Consider the following 26721-nt stretch of genomic DNA (forward strand, 5'->3'; position numbering starts at 1 on the left):
AGCAAGAGGCCCACTCCACACTGCCCCCACGCTAGGGCCAACGTCCCACTTGGGTTTGGAGGGGATCTCTGAACAGAAGAGGTTTGTATCTTGCTGCCTAATGTGAGGTCTGGAGTGACACAAAGCATCAGAGTCAATAGCCCATGAATATTAACAGGAGTCACAGGAATGGATGGAACCCCTTCCCTGTTCCTCCCCAAATCATAAAAGTGTCCTTGACGTCACTGCATTTTATTAGCACAGCACACAAAGAAGACCAAGAAAGAGGACAGCACGAAGCTACAGGAAAAGGCTGTTTCAAGGAGAGCATGATCCACATTGTCAAGTGATGTAGGAAGAGGAAGGACCCAGAGACTTGCACATTCAAAACAAGCAGCTAACTGGTTATCTGTCCATGGAGTGGCTGGAGCTGAGAGGTATCTGGAGGGGAAGAAACAGACACAACAAATGTCTACAATTCTTTGAGAATCTTGGCTATAAAAAGGAGATACAGCTAGAGTAGATCAAAGAGTATGTAGGGAAGATAAACGGTTTGTTTTGTCTTGATGTTTTAAGACCAGGGTGACTAGAGCTCACATACCCTACTGGGAAGTACCCAGTAGAGATGCAAAGGTGAAAGATGGATGGAAATGGAGGAAGCCATAGGTAAAACAAGGCTCCCAGGAATATAGGAGAGGGACGCAGAACACAGAGCAGAGGAAGAGGAATGGATGACTGGCAGTGGACACATTTTTGGGAACACAATTCTACACTGCGGATATTTGTAAGACCTTCTCACCTCCCTTGGATCTGTTTGCTCAACCACCTATGACTGGAGGGGAGGGATGGCAGGAAAATGCAGAAACCAAGACAGATCAGTTTGCTCTCCTTCCCAAGGACTGGGAATGAGAGGAGGAGATGATTTAGAGGGGAGGCTGGGGAGGAAGTGGCAGCAGAGGGAAGAGGGAGAGAACAACTTGATAGGGGGTAACAGGAGTGAGACTTTGGGGGAAAGATGTGCAAAGATGATTTTTAGGCAATCTGGCTGTGTGTTCTGATATTAGTTTCCCTCTTGGTCTAGGCTGACACCTCTGTTGCTTCCCAAGGCTTCCAGGAGTCAGACTGTAACTGCTGGGCTGTCCTCAAGGCACTGGGTCGCCTTCAGGTTTGGCAGACAACAGTGTTGGTGGTAGGAAGTTGAAATATTGCATGGGAAGACATAAAGCTTTCTACTGAAAGCAAGAGGTGGGTATGGTTTGGTCAAGGACTTGGGGAAAGTAGAAAAGTCTCCAAACAGGTGCTGGGGGGAATGGCAGGTGCATATTGGGAAACTGTGTAAGGAAGGCTGAGTTACAGTGAGGCATCCACTGGGGTTGGAGCCAGTCAATTCAGTGCTGCACAGCCTGCCTGGAGGCAAGCAAAGGCACACAACTACATTAAGGGTTGCAGCTTGACTTGCTAGGTGCCACATCTGCTTCTGTTCAGTTCCAAGTATCCAGGGCTACCATGACTGACACGTGAGATCACTCAGTAAATCTGTATTGAATGAATGGGAGAACTGATAATGCAACACAAGGGGCTTGAGATGACAGGCTGTGGTATCCAAACAGCAGAGGGAAGGAAGTGAAGACCTAAGGGACCTAAAAGGAGGACCAAGAGATCCTAGGAGATTCCTCAGTCTACCCAGTCACTGGAGCAGCACAAATTCTACCACAAATTCTCTGAGTCTTAAGCACCCCCTGGTGGCTGATCTGGGCAGCATTGAGGCCCAATGTTTGCCTCAAGAGCAACATTTTCTTAGCCCTCTTTTCCAAAAGTTCAGAACTCTTTTAATTCCCCCTGAGGCATTCTTTAAGCAGCTTTCTCTTTAGGTCTGTCCCGGCTCCCTCAGGTGACTCTATATCCCACTTATTCTCTCATCCTCATTCCCTTTTGATTTCTCAAGTTGTGAAGACAATCCTAACCGTCCAAGGTAGAACCCAGGATACGCCTGGAATAAAAACAATCCTTGTGTTTCAAAACTCAAGAAGTCAACGGGTCTGATGAAAGTGGACACAAATTTTAAAATTGCCACAGCCCATATCATCTTTTTTTTTTTGACAGGCAGAGTGGACAGTGAGAGAGAGAGACAGAGAGAAAGGTCTTTCTTTTTGCCGTTGGTTCACCCTCCAATGGCCGCCGTGGCTGGTGCACTGAGGCCGGCGCATCACGCTGATCTGATGGCAGGAGCCAGGTGCTTTTCCTGGTCTCCCATGGGGTGCAGGGCCCAAGCACTTGGGCCATCCTCCACTGCACTCCCTGGCCACAGCAGAGAGCTGGCCTGGAAGAGGGGCAACCAGGACAGAATCTGGCGCCCCGACCGGGACTAGAACCCGGTGTGCCGGCGCCGCAAGGTGGAGGATTAGCCTATTGAGCCACGGCGCTGGCCCCCCATATCATCTTGTAATTAGTTTTAGCCTGCATTTTTCCCGGCACAAGCATTTAGAATATCTCCTATCCTGATGGCTATTGCTTATATTTTAATTATTAATAGTCAGGGCATTTATGCTATTAATTTTTTATTGTAGATACATATTATTTCTACTTCAGAATAGGTTAGATAGACTCTTGAAAAGAAGCCTTCAGAGATGTTTACAATATCGTTCCCCTAAAGGACTTGGAAATGAACGTCTGGGCCACAATCTCTTCGCCTGGGGATTTGGTATAATTTTGATACTTGCTTCAATTTCCTTAAAAATCACAATAAGGTATTTAGGGAGCAACAGTGACCAAGCTTTCTGACACACCATAATGAATGGTCATGTACTGAAAGGTCAACCAGTCATCTTTTGCCTCCCACTTCCTCTGTCAAACCAAGCTATTTTGAGAATTCCATTCCTCGTGCTTTTTTTCTTCCCAACCCTGACACTATTTGTATCCCCCTCAGTAGCATTTTTTAACTCAGGAAGGCTTAAATAAGTCTCCAGGATTGCAGAAGAGCCTTATTATTTGATGATTGTGGGTCTTGTCTGGGAAGAACTCCAAACATAGATTTGCCATTTTAAGCAACTCCTTTGAATTCTCACTCTATTGTCAGCGATAGCTGAGTATTATAGGTTTATTATTGATTTTTTCCCTTTTCCTTTACATAAGTTAATAGAGCACTCCAATTTCTTCTTCTCTGTTTTATTCATCTCTAAGACCCTGAGACATAATGATTTTAGCTTCTTGATTTAGGGAACACACACACACACATAAATCATATTTTGCCATTAACATAAATCCATAACATCTCCCCTCCTCATCATGACTTTTTTTCTCCTCTTTCTGCTACTTTTTCAGCCTGCTTGAAAAAGTTCATGAAAATTGGAATTAAAAGTTTATTGTATAGCAAGATTTTCAAAACTCACATATAAAATTTTCAAGACACATGTATAAAAAGTATAAGGAAAATGTGTCTTACAAAAAAGTTGTGCATGGATTTCAAAATTATTTTACACCAAAATAAACATCCTTTAATTCTATCTTTCCACAGACTTTCTGAAGTCCTCTCATATCATCTATGGCCGCACTCTGAGATTTTCCCCTTGGAAACACAGATCAATTCCATCTTTTCCTCCTCTCTTGCTTTTGCACTATCCTGTGTCAGATCCCCTTCTTCTCTTGGGCACTGCTGCACTCGCCAACCCAGCTCTCCTCTACCCCTGCTCATTTCCTCCTTCTCCCTGGCCCCACCCCCACCGCTAACACTCAGTCCACATGATCAACCATACTTCTTATGCTTCTTATGCTATACTTCTTATCCCCTGTGTGGGCATGAAAGCACATCCCAGAACCCAGACACATCTCTTTCCACTCTCACAATCCTGCAGAATGAATGTTATTTTCTTCGTATCATAAACCAAGACATATCATAAACCAGAGTTTAAGTCTTTTGCCCCCAAATCACCTACCTCGCCCATGTCCAAGTCACAGCCCTCAAATCTGGAGAGGGTGGGAGAGCTGTGTTGTCATAGGAAGATAAAGTATTTGCATAACAAAGGTATGATATTTAATCTCTACGCAATCTTGCAGGTATTACTATATCGAGGCTTTCAAGAGATGAGATTTATAAAACAAAAGTCCAAATCCCAGGTCTGCTCTCACAGGAATGTTTAATCTAGCTGTTTAGAGTACATTTCCAGAACATGCTAGATACCCAGTAAGTGCTAAATAAATACTGGCTCAAACTGGGACCACAGAATGGAAGGCCAGTCCTTGTTGTTCTCAGCTCAGCTTGCTGTTAATTGCATTGTTTAGTCATAGGGTGCTTCTTAATATAAAACGCTCTCTCTGACACTTCCTTCTGATCCACAGTCCTAAAGGGTCCAGAACAATACCCTGTTAGGGAAAAAGGCGTTCAGATGACTAGGCTGCCTTCCAGCTTGCAGACCTATTTATTTTTCCCTAACAAGAAGATAATTATTGCTGGATATAATTATGGGATTTTTCCATATGTCTTTGGGTTAGGACAGTGATGACCCAATGCCTCCTTTCCACACACTCTGATCTTTCTGCCAGCCTACCTCACTCTGCAACTTTGCCTTTGGCTTATATTGTCGCAGTTAACCAAACTTCCCACTGCCTAACCCATGCCTCATTCGCCATGGCTGCTGGAGACGACACACTTCGACAAAGTCTCCTCAGAAAGGGTCTTTTTTGCTTGCAGCGGGTTCATTGAAAGCAAGTTCTTGCTATGTTCATCATTTTGGCAAACAAGGACAAGTTCAAGGAAATTAGAGGACGAACTTGACAGAGTACTGGGTGCAGCTGCTGGCCCAGCTGTGCAATGATTCTCAACTGGTCCATTACCTCCGAAACTCAACTATTCAGCACAGCCTCCCTTGTCCAGCTCTCCTGTCGGTCTCATATATTTGGCAACAGCCATTATTTCAGAAATGAATGCTCATGTGTATTTATAGCAAATCACATGCCTGCTCTATCAACAATTAAAGAGATTAGGATTCAGCAGACATATTCTTCTAATTAGGACAAGATGGAAGACACAGTGTATAGCGCACTGCAGTTTAGTCAAGGTTTATTCTTTCCCAGCAAGACTCCCAGGCTGCAGCTCATCAGTGGAACATGCGGTCTCTCCAGGGACACCATCCTCCCCGATAGCATTCACTTCCTGGGCCCGTCCCACGGCATTCTGGGTCAGAAGATTCTGCTGTCAACCGGCACTTCAAGTTTCCCTCTCTTACTCCCTCCAAGCCCCCCGGTAGGCTTAACGGGCTGTTTCAGGGCTTGTGTTGAAATACCATGTGGACAGCATCATGTGGCCACTAATCTCATTTCCTTCTCGCCGTCCCCTGGAGCCCCAGTAGATGCTGCCTGCTCACACTTAAGTAGTGTCTCCTCTGAACAAAGCCCGATCTCAGCGTCGGGGCCATAAATTCCATCCTGCCTTGCTCCTGCCCATGCATTATTTAAGCAGTCTTCCCTGCGAGCCGGCGTGAGAATTTCCCTGGGAGGAAGAGCCAGCAGGCGCTGGAAGCACGGTTCTAACGGGAAATGCAGGATATCTGAGAGAGTTCCACCCATTCATAGTCTCGATAATGAAATATGATAATCTAATTTGGTAAAAATAAACTGTGAAATCAGAGATTTGAGGGGAAAACTTTAAAGATGCAATTCAGCCTGGCAATCAATGCTCATTCAGTTTCCGCACCATCTCAGCTTTCTCCTTGTGCAGATGCTTAAGTGATGCCAAATTAAATAATTGACAAATTTTTAAAACGGCTGGAAATTACCATCTGTACTTAATTTTGGAATATAAAAAGGTCCTTAGAAAACACCCTTTATGATTATTTTGTCTAATAACAGATATGAAACAATACAAACATCCCAGTCATAAAGTAGAATGCGTTTCCAGCGGTCTAGCTTACATATTCAAAACACAGTTTTTCAAAACAAAAGACCACAGGAGGAGTGAAATACTGAGTTACAAATGCATTTTTGTAAAGCCTGGCAAAATATCTGAGCTTTCCATTGAAAACCTACCCTTCTAACCCCTGCTTCCCCATAAAATTAAAAAAAAAATACATTTTTTTAAAACCCAAGTCTCCTCCACAGGCTTGCTGCAGAGAGCAACGCCAACCTTCATTCTCCCCCAGTTCCCTCCTGGAGAAACACTGAGCTACCCTGTCCTCTTAAGAACTTTACTAGGTTGATATCGCAGTTAGACAAAATGAAGTCTCCACTACTGTAAATAAACATGCTGGAGGCGTCCGTGAAAAACACAGAGAAGAGAAAGCAGCTCCCTGCGTGGGAACACAGTGGGAAACACACGGACAAGACAAGCTGAAACTTACAGCAGTCACTTCGCCCAGGTCCGGCTCGGCAGTAGCCCTGAGGGTACATTCTAGTGTTTTTTAATCCACGTTCTGAAGCTCTTCTCACTGATGGGACTACTCAGGCACATGGTCAAGTTGCAATCAGCTTCCCCCTTAGTGGTGTATGAGAGCTGGGCTGATTTATCTTGTCTTTCTGCAGCATATTAGCAGTAATGTTCCTGCGTATGCATCCTACCTTTCTGTAGCCGTAGCCCGGGCTTCATCATTGGTAATCTCAATTAAAGCGCCAGCGAACAGAGCAGGGTTGTTGTCCCCCACCCCTCCCTGTTTTCCATGAAACAATTGCCAGGCAGTCATTCCCGGACAAGGATTCCACTGTTTATTCTGTCCAGCCTCCCCTTCAATATCCCACTGAGACTGGAAGTCGGAGTCGGGAAAGGATAGGTCCAGTGAGACCGTCTTAGTTCAAAGGTATATTCACGATTTATGCTCTAAAACGGTAGATGGCCTCAGGAAATTCTACTGGAGAGAGCTGTCATTTACCAGTTCTTCAGCCTGGAATTCAGAAGCAACACTACTGACAAAAACAGAGCAATGCCATTCTCCACTTACTGCCCCGGGGCACACGGAATTCACCCTGATGTGACTTTTTTCCCCCCTAAGAAATCTCTTCCTTTTCCACTAATATTTGTTTTACATAGGCAGGCTCCAATGTTTATTTTCATGAGGAATAGGAATGCAATGATGTAGCAAGTTGCATTACTAAATGTCTAAAATCCTACAAAAAATTCAGGGAGTTCCATTAAACAAACCATTATAACGTTATTATAACCTGATATCAATACATTGCAACTAACACTAGAGCTAAAGACTGTATTTAATTTGTGAGTTTTCAATTCCTTTCTTTGAAACACATTAAAAATGTCTCCATTTCCACAAATGTTTGGGGAGGAGAAATGTATCAGAGCATATTTTCATATGACAGTTTTTAATCTCTTGAAAATTCTGCTGTCTTAGCAGCACTACAGTGCTTTTTAATTCAGATTTACAATGACTACTGAAATAATAGTAAGGGGTTTTCTTCCCCTCATTTTAAGCAACACAATTTCCAAATGGCTGTTAAGTAACAGAATTTGATGTGGCTGTTAAGTAACAGAATTTGATGGGTAACAAAATCTAACAAGTGTCATCCCTATTTCTGTGTGAAGAGAAAGCATTATATTTTCATAATTTTAAGCATGTATATTGCATTTTTAATTTTGCTTTTGAAAGCTAACAAATTGTAACTTATCTATGTCCATGCAAGTATAAAATAGACTTGCCATTTTACTAGCTTTATAATATTCAATTCCTTAATCCTTGACATTTGCATTATGTCATAGTTTCTGAATAAAATGCAAAATACTCATACCCCAGACCCTTGCCTGCCTTTGCGCCTGCTCCCCGCCCCAATCCCCACAAAAAGTCAACCTCAAACTTTCTGCTTCTCAACTATTTTCAAATTTTCAGTTGGGAGAAATAATACTTGGGAAGGTTCCCTGAAGATTATCAAGGTGTCTGTTCTTCCGGGTTATATCACTGGGTCAAACATTAAAAAGTATACACCAATTTCTACACTCTAGAGTTTGGCTATACTGATAATTTATTTTAAAAATTTAAATCTGGGCTGTCACTTGGCAGCTTAAAGCTCGGCCTAGCTTCCCATTACCTTTAGGATGAAAGCCATGATCTTTACCCTGGCCTTCAAGGACTCAGTTTTATTTCACTCTGAAGCCCACCTTCCCTGAACTGACTGGCTAGAGCTCAGAACCATCAATCAATCAAGTATTGAACTTTACTGCTCTTTACTGGCCGGTCACTGGAATATGGCATCCGAGCACTGGCTTAGGATGTGAAGAAAATTCACAAGCAAATACACAGGCCTTCTCCTTCAGCTTGAAGGCGATAAATGTGAACAGGACTTCACCTCCACAGTTCAGCTTATGAAAGCATCCTATGGAGCACGCCAGACTCTGAAAAAATGTAAAAGGAAGATGAAATCAGGGATAAGAAGAGTAAGATGGAATCATTCGATGAATGTTCGTGCAAACTGGCCAGGCTAGAGGGGAAAAGGGAAAAATCGAGAAAGAGCAGGGACTCGAACACAAGAACTGCTCAAGCCCGGTTCTGTTGCTGGGCTTTCAAAGTCCAGGGCTCATACCAGCTACATTATCTTCTCAAAGGTCAACTGTTGGGGCTGGCGCTATGGCACAGTAGGCTAAGCCTCCACCTGCTGCACGGGCATCCTATATAGACGCTGGTTCATGTCCCAGCTGCTCCTCTTATGATCCAGCTCTCTGCTTATAGGAAAAGAAGTGGAAAAGAAGTGTAAGATGGCCCAAGTGTTTGGGCCTCTGTACCCAACTGGGAGACCCAGAAGAGGATCCTGGCTCTTGGCTTTGGATCAGTTCAGCCCTGGCCTTTGCAGCCATTTAGAGTGAACCAGTGGATGGAAGACCTCTCTCTCTGTCTCTCCTTCTTTGTCTGTAACTCTACCTCTTAAATAAATAAATAAAATCTTAAAAAATAAAATAAAAAGGCCAACTGTTTGCCCTACGATGCTGGTTTTGAGTTTCTTTAATAATTGACTAATATACATTCATTATATTGCTATTGACTTACTTTCCTCCAAAAGTTCTTTTTAACTACAACCGTGCTACATGCTAAATTTTACCAGTTTCTAGGATGGCCCAAGAAGCCCAAGAAGCTCAAATCACAGGACCTTGAAAATAGGTGATTTTTCCATAACTAAAGATCTGCTTTGGAGTTAGCCAGGAGAAGCATGATCCTTTAATACAACATGTTCAAGTATATAAACCTGTGTGTAAAATAATGTCAACACCCAAAGACATAGAACACCCACTGAGTAATGAGACCTTGGCATGAGTCCAGTACACAGGAACAAACACCATAAGGCCCCAGAGTTTTCCCTTCATTGTCTGCAAAATTCATACCATTAAAGACTTGGAAGAAATTCTAAGATTCTGGAACAAAACTGCCTGTGTTCGTATCACAGCTCCCGCTTACCAGCCACATAACCTTGGGAAAGGGACTTAAATTCCCTGGAGAGAGGGAGGGAGGGAATGAGGGAGGGAGAGAGGGAGGAAGGGAGGGGGAGAGAGATTGACTGATTTAAATTCATTTGTAAACTGGAATAATAAAGTTTTGCTTCTAGTTATGAGAGTAATTCTTATCATATCCACTCTCCCTTTGATAACAATGATAAATTCTGGATAAAATATTTGAAAACAGCAACTATAAACTGAAGGCTCTGGAGAACCAAGAACAGGCAAGAGACTGGTCTAAGAGCAGGCCTGACAGTGCCAAGGAGTGGCCAGAGGCAGACGGAAACGTGCAGTCTTGCTGGGTGAGGAATCAGAGAACAGAAATCAGGGAGGTAACAGAGCTGGAAAATGAGGGAGGAAATCCCAGAGAGAAGAGTCACCAGGGGATGCCTCAGCCTCAGTGTGTAAGGTCTGAACCAGAACGTCTGACTGACCCAAACACGACACAGGCGTGGAGCAGACTCTGAGCAGCCCAGCTGAGTTGTATTAACTGAACTGCTGCTGTCACAGGGAAGACAAAATGGAAATTTGAAGTTAACAGCCTGCTAGAACAGAAAATCAATATTCTTAAAACATATATGATGTAATTTAGGATTTCTATAATGCATCATTCACAATAGTCAGGCTACATTCCAAAATTTTTTAGATATGCAAAATGTAACCCATCCTCAAGAGCAAAGGTACTTTTTAGAGACCAACGCTAAGATGAGGCAAATGTTGTAATAAGCAGATGAGAATTTTAAAGCAGTTGTTACAACCATGCCTATGGGCATAAAGGAAATCACAGTAGAGAAATAGAAACTGTTTTTTGAAAAAGAGGTAGACATTCTAGAATTAAAAAATACAATATCTGAAAATATTAGCCAGATGGACCTAACAAGAGATTGGGAAAATGACAGAAAATGTTTATGTACTCAAAGACACAACAATTGAAATTATCTGAAGGACAGAGGGGAATCTACAAGCGGAGTCTCAGGGTTCGGGGGTATTAGAGCATAGGATCTAACATCTGTGTAATTGGAATCTCAGGACAGGAGGAGACTGAATGGAAAATACATGAAGAAATAATAACCCAAAGTTCTCCAAATTTGGTAAAAAAAAGGAAAAGAAAATAAAAAAGATATAATACAAATTTAAGAATCTTAGTAAACTCACAGAAGGTTAAATAAAAAACAAAACAAAAGAACAACTCAGGCCAAAACACCTTGTATTCAAACTGGTAAAATTCAAAGATAAAGACAGAATGATGAAGGCAACCAGGGGAAAATGGCACAATAGATAAGGAAGGGAGTTTATTAACTTTTTATGAAAAGTAATGTTAGCTAGAAGATAACAGAATATCTTAAAGTACCAACAGGAAAACAACAATTGCCAAGTTAGAATTCTATATCCAGCAAGAATATTCCTAGAAAATGAAAGCTAAATTAAAACACTTTCAGAAAAAAAAATATGATACCTAATTACCATTACACTTAAATGAGTTAAAATGTTGAAAATAGTTCTCCAGGAAGAAGGCAAATGACAGCAGATGATTATTTGGATCTCTAGGAAGGAATGAAGATCACTGGAAATGAGAAATATATTGGCAAACGTAAAAGGCAGACAAACACATTTCTTTTTAAATTATTTAAAAGACATACAGGGGTGAGCATTTGGCCTACCAGCTAAGATGCCAGCTAAGGCATCTATAACCCACATCAGAGTGCCTGGGTTCAATACTTGCCTTCAGTTCCTGACTTCGGCTCCCTACTAATGCAGGCCCTAAGAGGAAGTGGTGATGGCTCAGGTAACTGGGTTCCTGCCATCCATGTGGGAGACTTGGATTGAGTTCCCAGCTCCTGACTCCAGCCTCAGCCTAGCCCAAATTATTGCAGGTGTTGGGTAATGAACCAGCAGACAGGAACTCTGTCTGTCTCTCTCTCTCTCCACTCCTCAAATAAATAAAGGTTTTAAAAGATATACAATCAGGCCGGCGCCGCGGCTCACTAGGCTAATCCTCCGCCTTGCGGCGCCGGCACACCGGGTTCTAGTCCCGGTCGGGGCACCGGATTCTGTCCCGGTTGCCCCTCTTCCAGGCCAGCCCTCTGCTGTGGCCAGGGAGTGCAGTGGAGGATGGCCCAGGTGCTTGGGCCCTGCACCCCATGGGAGACCAGGAAAAGCACCTGGCTCCTGGCTCCTGCCATCGGATCAGCGCGGTGCGCCGGCCGCATCGCGCTGGCCGCGGCGGCCATTGGAGGGTGAACCAACGGCAAAAGGAAGACCTTTCTCTCTGTCTCTCTCTCTCACTGTCCACTCTGCCTGTCAAAAAAAAAAAAAAAAAAAAAAAAGATATACAATCATTTAAGTGGAAAATATAACACTATATTCAAGTTCGTCACATAAGATAGATGTAATATATATGACAACAAGAGCATAAAGTTTGGGGCAGTAAATTCAACTATTCTATCCCAAAGTTCAGCATTTGACATGAAGTAGTATCATATTAACTCTAAGCAGAATGTGAAAAACTAAAAATATGTGTGACAATCTCCAGAGTTACACCAACAATTAATGCAAAGAAATATAATTAAAAAGTCAGTAAGGGGGTACTGGCACTGTGGCATAGTGGGTAAGCCTCCGCCTGTAGCTCAATCCCATTTGGGCACCAGTTCGTGTCTCAGTTGCTCCTCTTCCAGTTCAGCTCTCTGCTATGGCCTGGGAAAGCAGTGGAGGACAGCAAAGGGGCCCAAGTGGGAGACCAGGAAGAAGAAATTCCTGGCTTCTGGCTTCAGCCCGGCCCAGTCCTGGCTGTGTGGCCATTTAAACTGAACCAGCGGGTGGAAGACCTTTCTCTCTGTTTCTCCTTCTGTCTGCCTGTAACTCTACCTCTCAAACAAGTAAATAAGCAATCTTAAAAAAAAGTCAATAGGGCTGGCGCTGCGGCTCAATAGGCTAATCCTCCGCCTGCGGCGCCGGCATACCAGGTTCTAGTCCCGGTTGGGGCACTGGATTCTGTCCCAGTTGCTCCTCTTCCAGGCCAGCTCTCTGCTGTGGCCCGGGAGTGCAGTGGAGGATGGTCCAAGTGCTTGGGCCCTGCACCTGCATGGGAGACCAGGAGAAGCACCTGGCTCCCGGCTTTGGATCGGCGCAGTGCATCGGCCGCGGCAGCCATTGGAGGGTGAACCAATGGTAAAGGAAGACCTTTCTTTCTGTCTCTCTCTATCTCACTGTCCATTCTACCTGTCAAAAAAAAAAAAAAAAAAAAAGTCAATAGGTCAATAGGAACATTAAAATGGAATTTGTGGCAACCATAGAAGTGCTCCACCTGGACCTCCCTTATGGAAGAAACTTGCCAGTCAGCTGTGAGGAGCACTGCCAGCTGTAAGTGTGCAACCCCAGTGCCAATGGTACCCACTGTGAGTTCATCAAAGCTATATTCTTCAAGTCAGCCGTGACGCAATGTGGTAAGGATACCAGTGTCTGATCACTTCTGCCCAATGCAAATTCTGTCTGAGGCAATCTGCACACCAACACCCTCCATCAGGCTGGCAGACTTTCAAATCTACAGGGCAGCCTGAGGCTCTTTCTACCCTTCCTCCCACAGCTGCAGACTCCTGCCCTCACCACTCTTTATCTTTTGTTGGTTTGGCACCCAATAAATATTTTGCATGTATGACTTCATCTTGGCATTTGCCTCCTGAGAACCAAACTAATGTAGAATTCTAAAACTATGCATTTAATACAAAACAGCAAGAAAGAAAAATATAGGAACAAAAAACATTGAAGGGACAAAGAATAAACAAATAGCAAAATGGCAAACCTAATTTAGTCACACAAATAATTGCATTAACTGTAAATGGACTAAAACACTAATTAAAAACAGAAGACATCAAAATGGATTTTAAAGAAGTAAAAATTCATCTGTATATCCTCTATACTCTTTAAATACAAAATAATAGATACCTTTTATATAAAGACAGGGAAAACTACACCATGAAAAAAGCTGAAGTGACTATATTAACATCATCTGAATTAGATTTCAAAACAAAGATTTTTATCAGACACAAATATATTTTATAATCAAAAACAAGCAATTAATATGAAAGAAATATCAAATTCTTGTGCATAATAGTAGAATGCTGTAAAGTAAAAATTGACAGAATTATTAAAGAAAGAGAAATCCATATTCATAGTTGGAGATTTTAACAGTGTTCTGCCAACAAGTGATAGAATAAGACAAAAAAAAAGACGCCAGTAGGAACATATGAAATCTAAACAACACTGTCAACTACATTGGACTCAACTGATTTTTACAGAATAGCATACCTGGGGCCAGCGCCGTGGCTCACTTGGTTAATCCTCTGCCTGCGGCGCCGGCATCCCACATAGGCACCGGGTTCTGGTCCCGGTTGTTCCTCTTCCAATTCAGCTCTCTGCTGTGTCCTGGGAAGGCAGTGGAGGACGGCCCAAGTGCTTAGGCCCCTGCACCTGCATGGGAGACCAGGAGGGGGCACCTGGCTCCTGGCTTCAGATCGGGGCAGCTCTGGCCATAGCCACCATTTGGGGAGTGAACCAATGCAGGGAAACCTTTCTCTCTGTCTCTCTCTCTCCCTCACTGTCTATAACTCTACCTGTCAAATAATAATAATAATAATAAAAACAGAATAGCATACCCAACAACTGCTGAATACAGTTCTTTCAAATGTACATGGTACTATCTCCAAAACAGAAACATGGTGTACTTAATAGATTTTAAAAGACTGAAATCCTATAAAATGTTTCAAACCATAATTCAACTAAGTTGAAAATAGCAAAAAGATAACTAAAAAATCAAAATATTTGGAAATTGACCACACATGCCTAAAAGACTCTCGAGCCAAAGAAGAAACAACAGAATAAATGTGAACTCTTTGAGCTGAATGATAATGAAAATGTAACACAATAACATGTGTGTGACACTGTTAAAGCACGTTTAGAGAAAAGATACAGCTTTAAATGAAGAATGGTATAAAAGCAATGACTCACAATTCTGGCTTGTAAGCTAGAAAAAAGTGAAAATTAAATCCAAAGTAAGTAGAAATAAGGAAATATTCTTTTTTTAAAGAATAGGAATCAATAAACTAGAAAACAGAAAAACTAGTATAAAAGATTTTAAAAATCTGAAGTTGGTTCTTGAAACTAACAACAAAGGTCAATAGAACTGATAAATTCCTAGCTAGGCTGACCAAGAAAAGTTTCTAAAAGAGGGACCATAAATGAACAGCATCAGGAATTTTAAAAAAAGGATTGAAAAGGATACATCAAAGAATAAGTAACTGTAGTAAATAACTTCATGTCAAATAATTTGAAAACTTAGATAAAATGGACTAACGCCTTGAACAATTTAATTTAATCATGCTAACAGAAGAAACTGACAATTGAAAGTCTTCACAATCGTATATCTATTAAAGAAGTTGATGATCAATATCTTCCTGTGAAGAAAACTCTAGTACAAATAGCTTTACAGTGAATTCAGGTACACGAGAAAAAGTGAATACCAATCTTCTACAACTTTTACAGAAGTGGAGCAGGATGGAACATTCTGCAACTCACTTTATGAGACTAGTGTAAGTCTGATGCCAAAATCTCAAAGAAAAAGATACTCGAAAAAAAGATACAGGTCAATGATTATGAATGTACACACAAATATCATTTACAAATAGTAGCAGATCAAAGTTTACAATCTATATAAAAATGACAATCATCCTTTTAAAATCATGACCAAATTTATTTCAGGAAGCTAGTGTTGCTTTAACATTTAAAAACTAAAGTAATTCATCATGTTATCTGAATAAAGAAAAACCACATAGAATTTTCAGTACATTCAGCAAAAGCACTTGACAACATTTAATACCAATGCACTGGAAAGCCAAGACACTGTAGCAAAAAATGACCTAAATGAAAGATCTCTGTGAGTGAGATCCCAGTAAAAAGAACAGGCCATCAAAGAAAGAGGTACCTTTCTCTGAAGGGAGAAGAGAACTTCCACTTTGATTATGGCCTTGTCTAAATAAGATCGGAGTTGGAGAACTCAAGAGGCTTCCATAGCATTGGCAGCTCATGACAAGAGCCTCAGGTGATTACTGATGTCATAAATAAGAGTGTCAATTGTTAAATCAATAACAGGAGTCATTGTGCACTTACTCCCCATGTAGGATCTCTGTCCTTAATGTGTTGTACTATGCAAATTAACAGTAAAACTAGTATTCAAACAGTACTTTACACTTTGTGTGTCTGTGTGGGTGCAATCTGTTGAAATCTTTACTTAGTATATACTAAGTTGATCTTCTATACATAAAGATAATTAAAAATGAATCTTAATGAAGAATGGGATGGGAGAGGGAGTAGGAGAAGGGATGGTTTATAGGTGGGAGGGCGGTTATGGGGGGAAAACCTCTATAAACAAAAGTTGTACTTTTTTTTTCAAAATTTGTACCTTCAGAAGTTATATTTATAAAATAAAAGTTTAAAAAAATACCAATTCATGACAAAAACCCTCAGCACATTAAAAATACATATTTCCTCAATCTGTAGTTAAAATCATATTTTATGGTGAAATAGTAAATGGTGACTGCTTTTCCCCTAAGATCAATGTTACAGAAAGGGAATCTACCCTTGCTAATTCTATGCATCTTTGTACTGTGAGTCCTAGCTAGTGCAGTAGGCAGGAAAAGTAAATTAGATGCACAAAGATTTAAGAGGAAGAAACGAGACTCCCATTATTTGCAGATGGTATGGTTTTTTATATAGAAAAACCGTAAGGAATCGAAAATGAAATAATACCTACTTCATTTAGTTGTTACAGGGATTGAGTTCTAATTTTTAAAATGTAACCTGGGGCCAGCACAGCAGGTAAAGCCACCTCCTGCAACACCAGCTTCCCACATGGGTGCTGATTTGAGACCTGGCTGTTCCACTTCTGATCCAACTCCCTGTTTATGAGCCTGGGAAAGTAGCAGAAGATGGCCCAAGTGCTTGGGCCCCTGAACCCACATAGGGGACCTGGAAGAAGCTCCTGGTTCCTGGGTTCAGCCTGGTACAGTCCCAGTTGTTGCAGCCATTTAGGGAGTAAATGGATGGAAGATTAGCTCCCTCTCTATCCCTATCTCTCTGTAACTCTGCTTTTCAAAAAAAAAGGGGGGGGGGTGTTAAAAGGTTTTGTATCTGTGCCTGACATACAGTAAGCACTATTTAGGTCTTAGGTTTAAAGCAAAATATAAATATAAAATTTGGGCCAGGCATTTAGTACAGTGATTAAGAGACCACTTGGGATGCCTGCATCCCATTTTGGAGTGCCCAGGCTTAAGTCTGGCTCCACTTCTGATTCCACATTCCTGCTAATGCACACCCTGGGAGGCAGCAAATGATGGCCCAAGTAGCTGAGTCCCTGCCACCCACATGGGAAACCTGGGTTGAGCTCACAGTTCCTGGCTTCAGCCTAGCACAGCCCTGGCTGTTGTGGGCATGTGACTTTCTCTATCTCTGCCTTCAAATAAATGAAATCAATAGGCTGGCGCCACGGCTCACTTGGCTAATCCTCCGCCTGCGGCGCCAGCAGCTTGGGTTCTAGCACCGGTTGGGGCACCAGATTCTGTCCCGGTTGTTCCTCTTCCAGTCCAGCTCTCTGCTGTGGCCCAGGAAGGTATTGGAGGATGGCCCAAGTGCTTGGGCCCTGCACCCGCATGGAAGACCAGGATGAAGTCCCTGGCTCCTGGCTTCGGATTGGCGCAGCAGGCCTGCCGCAGTGCACCGGCCATGGCGGCCATTTCGGGGGTGAACCAACGGAAGGATGACCTTTCTCTCTGTCTCTCTCTCTCACTGCCTAACTCTGTCAAAAAATAAATCAATAAAATAAATAAATTAATTAAATAAATTAATTAATTAAACTACCTGTCAAAAATGCATAAAATTAATTAATTAATTAAATCAATAAATAAAGACAAAAAATTAAAATTTAAAATCTAAGAAGGGTTATATGATAAATTTATTTATCAGAATAGCTAATAGGAAGTTAATTTAAGGACTAAGATTATTTTCCTTTTTTTTTAAAGATTTATTTATTTATTTATTTGAAAGGCAGAGTTGCAGAGAGGAGAGAGACAGAGAGAGAGATCTTCCATCTGCTGGTTCACTCTCCAAATGGCCACAACAGCCAGGACTGGGCCAGGCTGAAGCCAGGAGCCAGGAGCTTCTTCCGGGATACCCACATGGGTGCAGGGACTCAAGCACTTGTGCCATCTGCTGCTTTTACAGGTACATTAGCGGGGAGCTGGACTGGAAGTGGAGTAGCTGGGACCCGAATGGGTGCCCATATGTGATGCCAGCGCCGCAAGGCACAGCTTTAGCCCACTGAGCCACAGTGCCAGCCCATAAGATTATTTTCATTCTGGGAATCAGTTATGCAAAAATCCAGGGCAAGTGATGCAGATGCATAGAGAACCACTAGTTCTCACTGATGTTGCTAAAACAGAAATTTGGAGTGTGTCACAACATCACACTGTTTACAGAATTATGCTTTTATATATGATCTAACATGTCCAGCATGTTAAACAAATCCAGGTGTGGCTTTTAAGGGGCACATGCCTTGCTATGACCTAAAGAATTCACAGCAGAATATTCCTGGAGGACATTTAAGCAAAAAAAAAAAAAAAATCCACATACATATATATGATAATTGCATTGATAGATGCATAGAAATGTGTCTGGAAGTATACAAATACAAGTGTTAATAATGGATAGCTATGGATATTGGGAATGGAGAGAACATTTTTAACTTCATGTAATTTTCAAGTTATTTGAATTTTCAATATTTATCAAACTTTTTTTACTTTGTGATACAAATAAGCTTCTTACTATTACAAAATGTTTAGTCTTTTTCTCCTCTAAGTCAAATAAGATTAAAATAACTTTTCTTTTGTATTCTTAAAACAAAGGTAATTTATTTTAGACATCAAAGCCATATTCCAGAGGCAGACCTTTGGCACATGATTAAAACAGTACTTGGGATGTCTGCATCCGATTTAGGGGTGCCTGGGTTCAAGTCCCAGCTCTGCTTCCAATTCCAGCTTCCTGCTAATGCACACCCTGGGAGGCAGCAGGCACGGCTCAAGAAGTTGACATCCACATGGGAGAGCCAGACTGAATTTACATGTCTGGTTTTAGCCTGGCCCAACCCTGGCTGTTGGGGTCATTTGAGGAGTGAAGTGGTAGATGGGACATATCTCTCTCTCCTGCTCATTCTCTCTCCCTTTTAAACAAATAAATAATTTTTAGAAAACAATTTTTCCAAATGCCTTTATTTTCTAAGATTCTGATCCCCCTCCCCCTGTGCCCCTGGAGGGGAAATGAGAAGAAGAAAACAAGGCCAGGTCAAGTAAGAGACTCAGTCTCTCTCTAGTCATGCAGGTTCATCAGCACCCAGGACTCTGGGGAGGCAGAGGACTTGACTCTCCCATGAGCCCCTCTGCTTGGTTGTAAACCAGGCCTGCTCACTGCGCTGTGACTCCAGGAACTGGCCACTCCAGTTCCCAACTCTGGATGCCTGGAGACCAGCAGGGAGGAACACGGATCCAGCAAAGTTTAGTGGGAATGACCTTAGACAATCTCTCATGCATCCACAGAGAACCACCTCCCTGGGATCAACCTGAGCTCCATAGAAGCTCCGCTCCGGGCACAAGGTTGCAGAGTTACCAAGCCATCAAGGCAGTTCTGAGCCTCAGAATGGTGTCTTTCCATGATGGCTGAGAAGGGACCACGAGGGCAGGTCATTTTCATGCTGACCCAAGGACCATACTTCCTTGCAGAGAGCGCGTACGCCGGGAGGCAGGCTTTGCAAGACATTGAAGGGAGCAATCTCCCTGCCTTTATCACAGACCCCAAATTGTACTGTGAACATCAAATGCTGACTCTTTTACTTTAATTACCAGTGTTCCCTAAGAGACGTACCCCTTTCTCCACCAATAATCCTTTATTATAAAAGAGAGAACGCTCCCTTTTTGAGATGTGCTTTCTGGCTACATCAGTCAGAGATGCTTTTAGTATACAACGAAGACTAATGAAGGGCTCTTATTAGAATGCTTTCCACATGCTGGTACAGGCAGTAGGAACTCTGGAGATATTTAGACTAATGCAATGTGGTCTATTATGTTCTATCATATTGCTTTTTATAGTGGGAACTATGAATCAGTTTCTAAAATTTAGAGGGCAAATCAATGATTAGGCTTTGGAATTCCTTGATATCAATAAATCAGAGGCTGACTCAATGAAGTTGTTCTGCAAACTCGATCAGAACCAGTAAGAAATCGCTCATTCCCCTCTGCTTAAAATAAAAACACTCCAAAGAACAGTCAAAAAATCATCCCCAAACCTACACATCAAACCTAAAATAACTGATATGCACATACACAAAATAAGAAAGTATTCTTACCTGTTTATCCATGTAAATTCTCTAAAACCCCCCCTGTTGGATGGTTATTTATAACACTGATTAGTGGTTATAATAACTCACAATAATCAACTTGTCACCTTTAGAATTTTTGCTAATTCAGACGAGCCTTCCAACTGATTACTTAACATGTTGGAAATATGATTCCATTGCATATATCTGCAAGTTTGCAGGAAGCAAGTTCGCAGGAAGCTATGTGTGGGTTAAGGAAAGGCATCCTTGCATTCATAATATGAAGCTAAAAGAGGGTGCAAGGGGGACAGGCCCTGGCTGGATTTAGTGCTGCTCACACTCCTTGTATTGCTGTCCCCCTCTGGAGACACTGCACTGCAAAAGAATTGCCAAGTCTGAAGCTTTTTAAAAACTTTGATCTTTTCGGAAAACTCAGAAGGATGCTAGAAATCCTCCAGCTGAACAAACAGACTTGGGCGGGAAAGACCACCCCTTCAGCATTTGCCCGACTCCACCCCGGTGCTTCATTAAAGTGGTCTCCTTCAAAACATGCAAATGACACAGCCCTACTCGGAACAAACAAGTGAATTAGGTGAGCCTCTATAGGCAATTCACTCAAGGTAATTAAGAATGCTAAATCAAACAAATTATCATTTTAAATGGCAAGTAAGTTTTAATTAAACTTGACTTCTACACTGAAAATGAAACTACTACCTCCACAGAAGGGATCTAGTATGAATGGAAAGGCAAAGCATCAAAAAGGGAGAAATAAGTGTAAACCTTCACTTTTGATTCACAAGATTAGGACAAGGTATGACTGGATTTTCACGGGATACTGGCTCAAAAGATAAGTACATGATGCATGAATTCAGAACTGATTGAATAATGCTTTTGGGGTACTTTAAGTATGAATAAATTTTACAAGCAAAGATGCTAATCAACAATAGGATCAACCCAAATCCAAGGTCATTTCTTTCCAACTAGCATGTCAATCTTTGTTCACCATAAAGAAAGGGAACTCAGCAGGTGACATCCCACCCCAGGGATTAAGAGACCTTCTGTAGGGGTGGGGGGACAGAGAGATCCACAGCAGAACCTTCACCATAGTGTGATGGCCCCTATCCTGAAATAAACATACATGGTGGACCACACCACCGGGCCCCCATCAATAATCCCAGAAATACACATGCCCATGGAGAGAAAAATGTCCAGAGTTGTCCCCAAACAGACAAGGCGAAAACATGATCCTACTATATCAATCACACATATTTAATCCTACAGAATAACATAATCTTAAACATAGTTACAGTCTATTTTAAAAGTTTCACATAATCTCAGAGACCAGACACACCCATGTCCCTTCCCTTTTAACATTTTCCTTCCCGTAATTTATTGGGAGTCTGATTAGACCCCAGCCATCAGTACAGGCAACCGATAAAGCCCTCGAAGAACTACCTGCTTCCTTCTCCACATGAAGCACTTCACCTGGTGTAGCCTCCCGGATCCTCCTGTTGCCACCTTCAGCCCAGCATCCCACAGGAGCGCGCACACACGAGGCATTCTGTCCCCTCCACTCCTGGCTTTCTGGTCCGGCAAGCTGGGCTAGGGCAGGAGTCAAGGAGGAGCTAAGGGCATGGGGCAGGGTTGAAGGCTGAACAGGGAGGTGCCTGCAGCCCAGGCTGGGGAAGCCACACTGTCACCACCTCTGGCATTCAGGCCTGGTCACCCTGCCTCCCAAGGCCATTTTCATACTGTTTCCCTAAATAGTCTGTCCTCAGAGTGACCCTAGGAACATGATTGTGAGACTAATGACAGTGCTAAGAAGTCTGTGGCAAGCTTATGTTCCAAGAAGCAGAAAGAACTGCTGCGGCACGTTCTCTTCTGTACTGGTGGCTTGAATCTGCTAACCTTGTCACTAGAGAGGAAGAAACTCCAAGAGAGCAGTGTCATGTCCCCCAGGTCTATCACAGAGCCTGGTGTGTCCTGAGGACTCAACGAGTATCTGTGGAATCCATGAATGATCTAAAAATTCAGATCTGTTCCCGAGGCATGTTTGGAGGTTGGGAGTGAGAGAGAGGAAGATCTTAAAGGTCATCTGACTATTCAACCCTCTAGAACTTACAGATGTTTGCAGATGAATGGGCAGATAAAATGTGGTTTATCTAGTCAATGGGATCCTATTCAGCCATTGCAACAATGTTGCTGACACAGGCTACATAATGCATAAATCTCAAAACTATGAAGCTCCGTGAAAGGAGCCAGATGCCGAGATGACCACTGATGTGAAATGTCCAGAAAGACAGATCTACAGAGGCAGAAAACAGAGCAGTGGTTGGCCGGGGGTGGGATGGAATTACCTATAAATGGGCATGAGGGATCCTATTTGGGAGAATGAAATTATTCTCAAACAGGATTATGGGGACGCCTGCACCATTCAGAAGATACTAAAACTCATTGACATATGCTTGAAATTGGTGAGTTTTATGATTATATTAAATGCACGCCCATAAAGTTGTTTTTAAAGGGCTCGCCCCTCATGCCTCTATGGGCATGGGGCTGCTATGTTGTTCAAAACAACAAGACAGGAACCCAGAATTGCAAGTACTCCCCCCCAGTCCTAATTCCCAATCCCAGTATCTTTGAACACCCTTCTCCTGCCCCAGGCTACTGTGCCATCCTCAACAGACTACTTGTAATCAGAAAGCAGATGAGAGGCTGCCAGGGAGAGGGGAGATGGGGAGTGGCCACGTTCCTCACTGGCTAATGAAAAGTTCTGGACCTAGATGATGGTGGTATAACATTGTGACCGTTCTTAATGCCACTAAACACACACTGTGAAATGGTGAAGATGGCAAATCTCATGTTAAGTGTATCATTCCACAATTGTGTTGTTGTTGTTAAAAGTCTACTTGTAAACAGGCCATGTGTCAGGGACATTTTCCCATTTCCTTTCTGTCTGCCAAATCTATTCCCTGGCACCACAGTGGGGCCAGCTGCTTTTCCTGCCATATCATGTCAGGATGTCTTAGCCTAAGCGACAGCACAGCTCTCAGCAATTTGTTTGCTGCACTCTGTCACCTTCCCCATGGTTGGCAAACACCAGACACTAATTAAATTAAAATCTGGGCTTGGTTTGCATTTTAATCCTGCCCACTTGAAACTGGCTGGCATCATGCAAAACAACACACACAGGGATGTTCCCTGAGCTGACAGGCCATCTCATTAGATGCTGCTACCATGGCTTCCTGGCTCCTGGAAAGCGTAAGAGGCAATGAGATCTGTAGTGGATTCGTCCACGGCTCACGGGACGCTTGCTGCTCAGTCAAAATTCTATTGGTCCACAAAGCCCAAGATTTCTCTCCTCCTACATAACCCAAAGCAGCAAGCTTGGACTCACGCCCATGTGATCTCTACTGCAAATGTCCTAGGTCGCTATTATCAGTGATGATTCTGGAGGACTACTGTTTACCAATATCATCTGTGTTCCTACTACTATCAGGTAGTCTGTGAGGTCGGTTGCAATTTCCTTCTCTCCATCAGGAAGACCTATTGCAGAAGCAGTGAGTTGCTCAAGGATGCCAACTTACTTAAGGTTCAAACCAGAGTCTGAACTCACCTAGCATTCAAATATTCACTTGATGTTGTACATAAAAAGCAAGAATTATCTGCTATAAAATATTTCCTACTTCAAGGATGACATTAAATGGGTATTTTTATTTTGGGGTGATTTAAAATATGCTTGAAATTGAATGGACTTAAAAAAAAATCCAAGCCCTTAGCATTCCATTTATGAAATAAAATTTGGAGAGTAAGTTCTAAATGCCAAACATCTGAAAGAACTCCTCCGAGGAAGCACTTTACTGCCAGCCAAAAATCACAGGGCCACACTGTGGCTGAAGTTTTTAATTGTGTTTTTTTTAGATGCAGGATAATTTTCTGACCATTAAAGACAATCATAGCCAAAGCTGACAATGAAAGTAATTGAATCTGATGTTTGACAGCATTCAGCTGATTCACCGTGGGGTGTAGGAGAGGAAGAAGGAGGCAAAGAAAGGAGGTGTGAGGTCCAGAAGTAATTTTCTCTCTATGAAAAGCAGAGCTTGCCTTCAGAGGAGAAAACCTGGAAGTGAAAAATGTGATTCTATTTCCTCCTTCACATTCCAGAGGGCATACCCCCATGTGGCATCTGAAAACCATCAGGACAGACAAGACTGAACCCCGGCCTCTGCCCAGGTCACACAGTCTCAGCTCAGGACACAGAGATGAGGTTTCCAAGAGAGGACGGGGTCCGAGCATCCGCCCTTGCGAGATTGTGTCTGCCTCCAAGTCCAGGCACTGTCACCGCGCAGACTTACTGGCAGTGTATACTGATGAACCCCTCAAATGCAGGCTCACCTAGAGTTTTTATACATGAACTGCAGGGAGCCTCAAAGAGTAAGTTTCTATATGTAATGCAAATAACGCAAATATACGTTGTTCCGCCTTCAAAGGGTTTGCGATTTAATGGAAAAATATCAGCACCTGTCAGAGACAAGACAACAAGCCACCTAGGATCAAAGGAAGATCTACATTTGCATACATTGCATGGTTACAGCATTTTTTAAAAATGTATTTATTTATTGGAGAGACAGACAGACCTCTCATCTGCCGATTCTATCCCCGAATGCTCACAATGTCTAGGGCTGGACTGAGACTGAATTGGGGAGCCAGGAATGCAATCCCCGTGGATGGCAGGTGCCCACTACCTCTCCTTCACTTGCTGCCTCCCAGAGTCTGCATTAGCAGGAAGCTGGGGTCAAGAACAGAGTTGGGTATTGAGCCCAGGCACCCTGTTGTGGGATGTGGGTGTCTTAACTGCTAGGCCAACCAAACGTCCACCCCCATGTGCACAGCTTTTGAGATGGACTTGGTGTTCTTTTACAGGTAAAAGATCCTACTGTAGGTGCCTTCGATAAATTACTTAATTTTCTGTGCATGACACAATGGGATTCCAACTAGATTCTCACAAACTCATAAAATATCTGTAATGAATGTATGGATAGCCACACTATGTGGGATAAAGAAAGATCTATAAATAGCCATAAATCCATCCAATACTAAAGAGCTGACAAAAACATCTTGTTTTCAAAACTGTTTGGGTCTCAGAATTGTGGATAAATGATTGTAGTGCCTGTAGTAATACACAGAAGGGATACTCTGAAAATAAAATGAGACAACGGTATAATCACATTTTGGAAAAAAAAATCTTAATTCTATAAATGCACTTAAATCAATTATATCCTTTATCTGTACAAATCTCGCTGCGGGAGCTCTGGAAACACTGATTATTCAAGGGTGGCTCGCCCCTGGCAGATTCAGTTAGAAAACTTCTAACCACCTTAGAACAGTGACACTGTGGCTATCTGTTTCCTCCCTCATTCCCTTTATCCAGTTGTGTTCAACATCATATGTTCCCTGGCTGCGTCTTTCATTCCTGTTCCTGTCTTCCGGGTGATTTTCCCTCAGCGAGACCTTATCATGGCACATCTAGCCTTACCGTCATAAATTCCAGTTAATGGTACCACTTCCAACTTCCCCCGCAAACTATCCTGCACTCCACAGCCACCTCCTCTTAGTTAATGATCCCTGTGATGACGTCAACAAGCCTAAGACTTGCCAGTGTCAGCAGGACCAAGTCCAGATCCCTCAGCAGAGACTCCCACCCACTTTCCCAGGCTCCTATGTATGAACTCCCTGCTCCACTCAAACTGATTCCCTTAAACTTTGAACTTTCCCATTTCTGCAGCCTCACTCCTGTCATTCTGTGGGCTGTGCTGCAGACTGGTTTTCCAAACCGATCACAACAATACCATCCATCCCATATACTGTCCCTACCATGTAGCTTCAATACGTTAACAGGGGAGCCTATGCTTCCTCCCTCTTGGAGCTGGGTGCTCTTGGGACTATGATGCAGATGGCAATGACTTCCATGGCAGGCCATAAAACAGGAGGAGTTTTTGGGGGCTGACATTGTGGCGTAACAGGTTAAGCTGACACCTGTGACCCAGCATCCCATATGAGTGCTGGTTTAAGTCCTGGATCCAGCTCCCTGCTGAAGCCCCCCTGGGAAAGCAGGGGAAGATGGCCCAAGTGCCTGGGCCCCTGCCACCAACATGGGAGACCCAGATAGAATTCTTGGCTCCTGGCTTCGGTCTGGCACATCCCCATGCACTGGGGTCACTTGGGGAGTGAACCCGTGGGTGGAAGATTGGTCTCTCTGTAAACCTGCCTTTAAAATAATTAGAATAAATCTTATAAAAAAAAAAAGAAAGAAAAAGCAGATTCTATCCAGTTCTCTTAGGACACTAGTTCTTGTTACTCAACTCCATGTGGGAAGAAACCAAGTAATTACATGAAAAAAACCATATGTAAGTGTTCTGCTCAACAGCCCTCCTCATTCCAGCATCAACCAACAGACGTGCTAGTATTGAGCCTTCAGCTGATTCTAGCATCCTCTGAGTTGCCCCAGATGATTCCAAGTGGAACAATGACAAGCTCTTCTCAAAGTCCAGGTTCATGAGCAAAATAAAGGAATGTTGTTTTGAGTATATTTGGGATAGCTTGTTATGTAGCAATAAACAACTAGAATACACCAAAATACCCTCCTTCTTTTTGGCCTTCTCAAATCCGACCAACTTTATCATTTTAAGATTTATTTATTTATTTGAAAGGCAGAGTTACAGAGAGGCAGAGAGAGAGAGAGAGAGAGAGAGAGAGAGATATCTTCCATCCACTTGTTCACTCCCCAGATGGCCACAATGGCTGGAGCTGCACTGATCTGAAGCCAGGAGCTGCTTCCGGGTCTCCCACATAGGTGCAGGGACCCAAGGACTTGGGCCATCTTCTACTGCTTTCCCAGGCCCTAGCAGAG

At 42.7% G+C, this 26721-nt stretch overlaps 1 protein-coding gene across 7 annotated transcripts in view; it reads right to left on the minus strand.

The window, feature by feature from the left end:
* Nucleotides 1-26721, minus strand: part of RAPGEF4 (Rap guanine nucleotide exchange factor 4) — a 326097-nt gene that overhangs the window by 190609 nt on the left and 108767 nt on the right. For 2 of the 7 annotated variants that reach the window (XM_070070685.2, XM_008258752.5), the window contains exon 1: nucleotides 6312-6707. The exons of 4 other annotated variants lie outside the window; for them this stretch is intronic. Coding sequence is in view for 1 of the 3 variants with exons in the window: in XM_051849409.3 (XP_051705369.2) it covers nucleotides 21267-21371 (105 nt within the window). In the remaining 2 variants the exon portion in view is untranslated. Of the gene's footprint in view, nucleotides 1-6311; nucleotides 6708-21266; nucleotides 21385-26721 lie in introns of those variants that run through there. One more of the 7 variants, XM_051849409.3, reaches the window with a different exon arrangement.

This window comes from Oryctolagus cuniculus, chromosome 3 (genome assembly GCF_051225735.1).
Source record: "Oryctolagus cuniculus isolate XC-2025 breed Fujian yellow rabbit chromosome 3, ASM5122573v1, whole genome shotgun sequence".
Lineage (NCBI taxonomy): Eukaryota > Metazoa > Chordata > Mammalia > Lagomorpha > Leporidae > Oryctolagus > Oryctolagus cuniculus.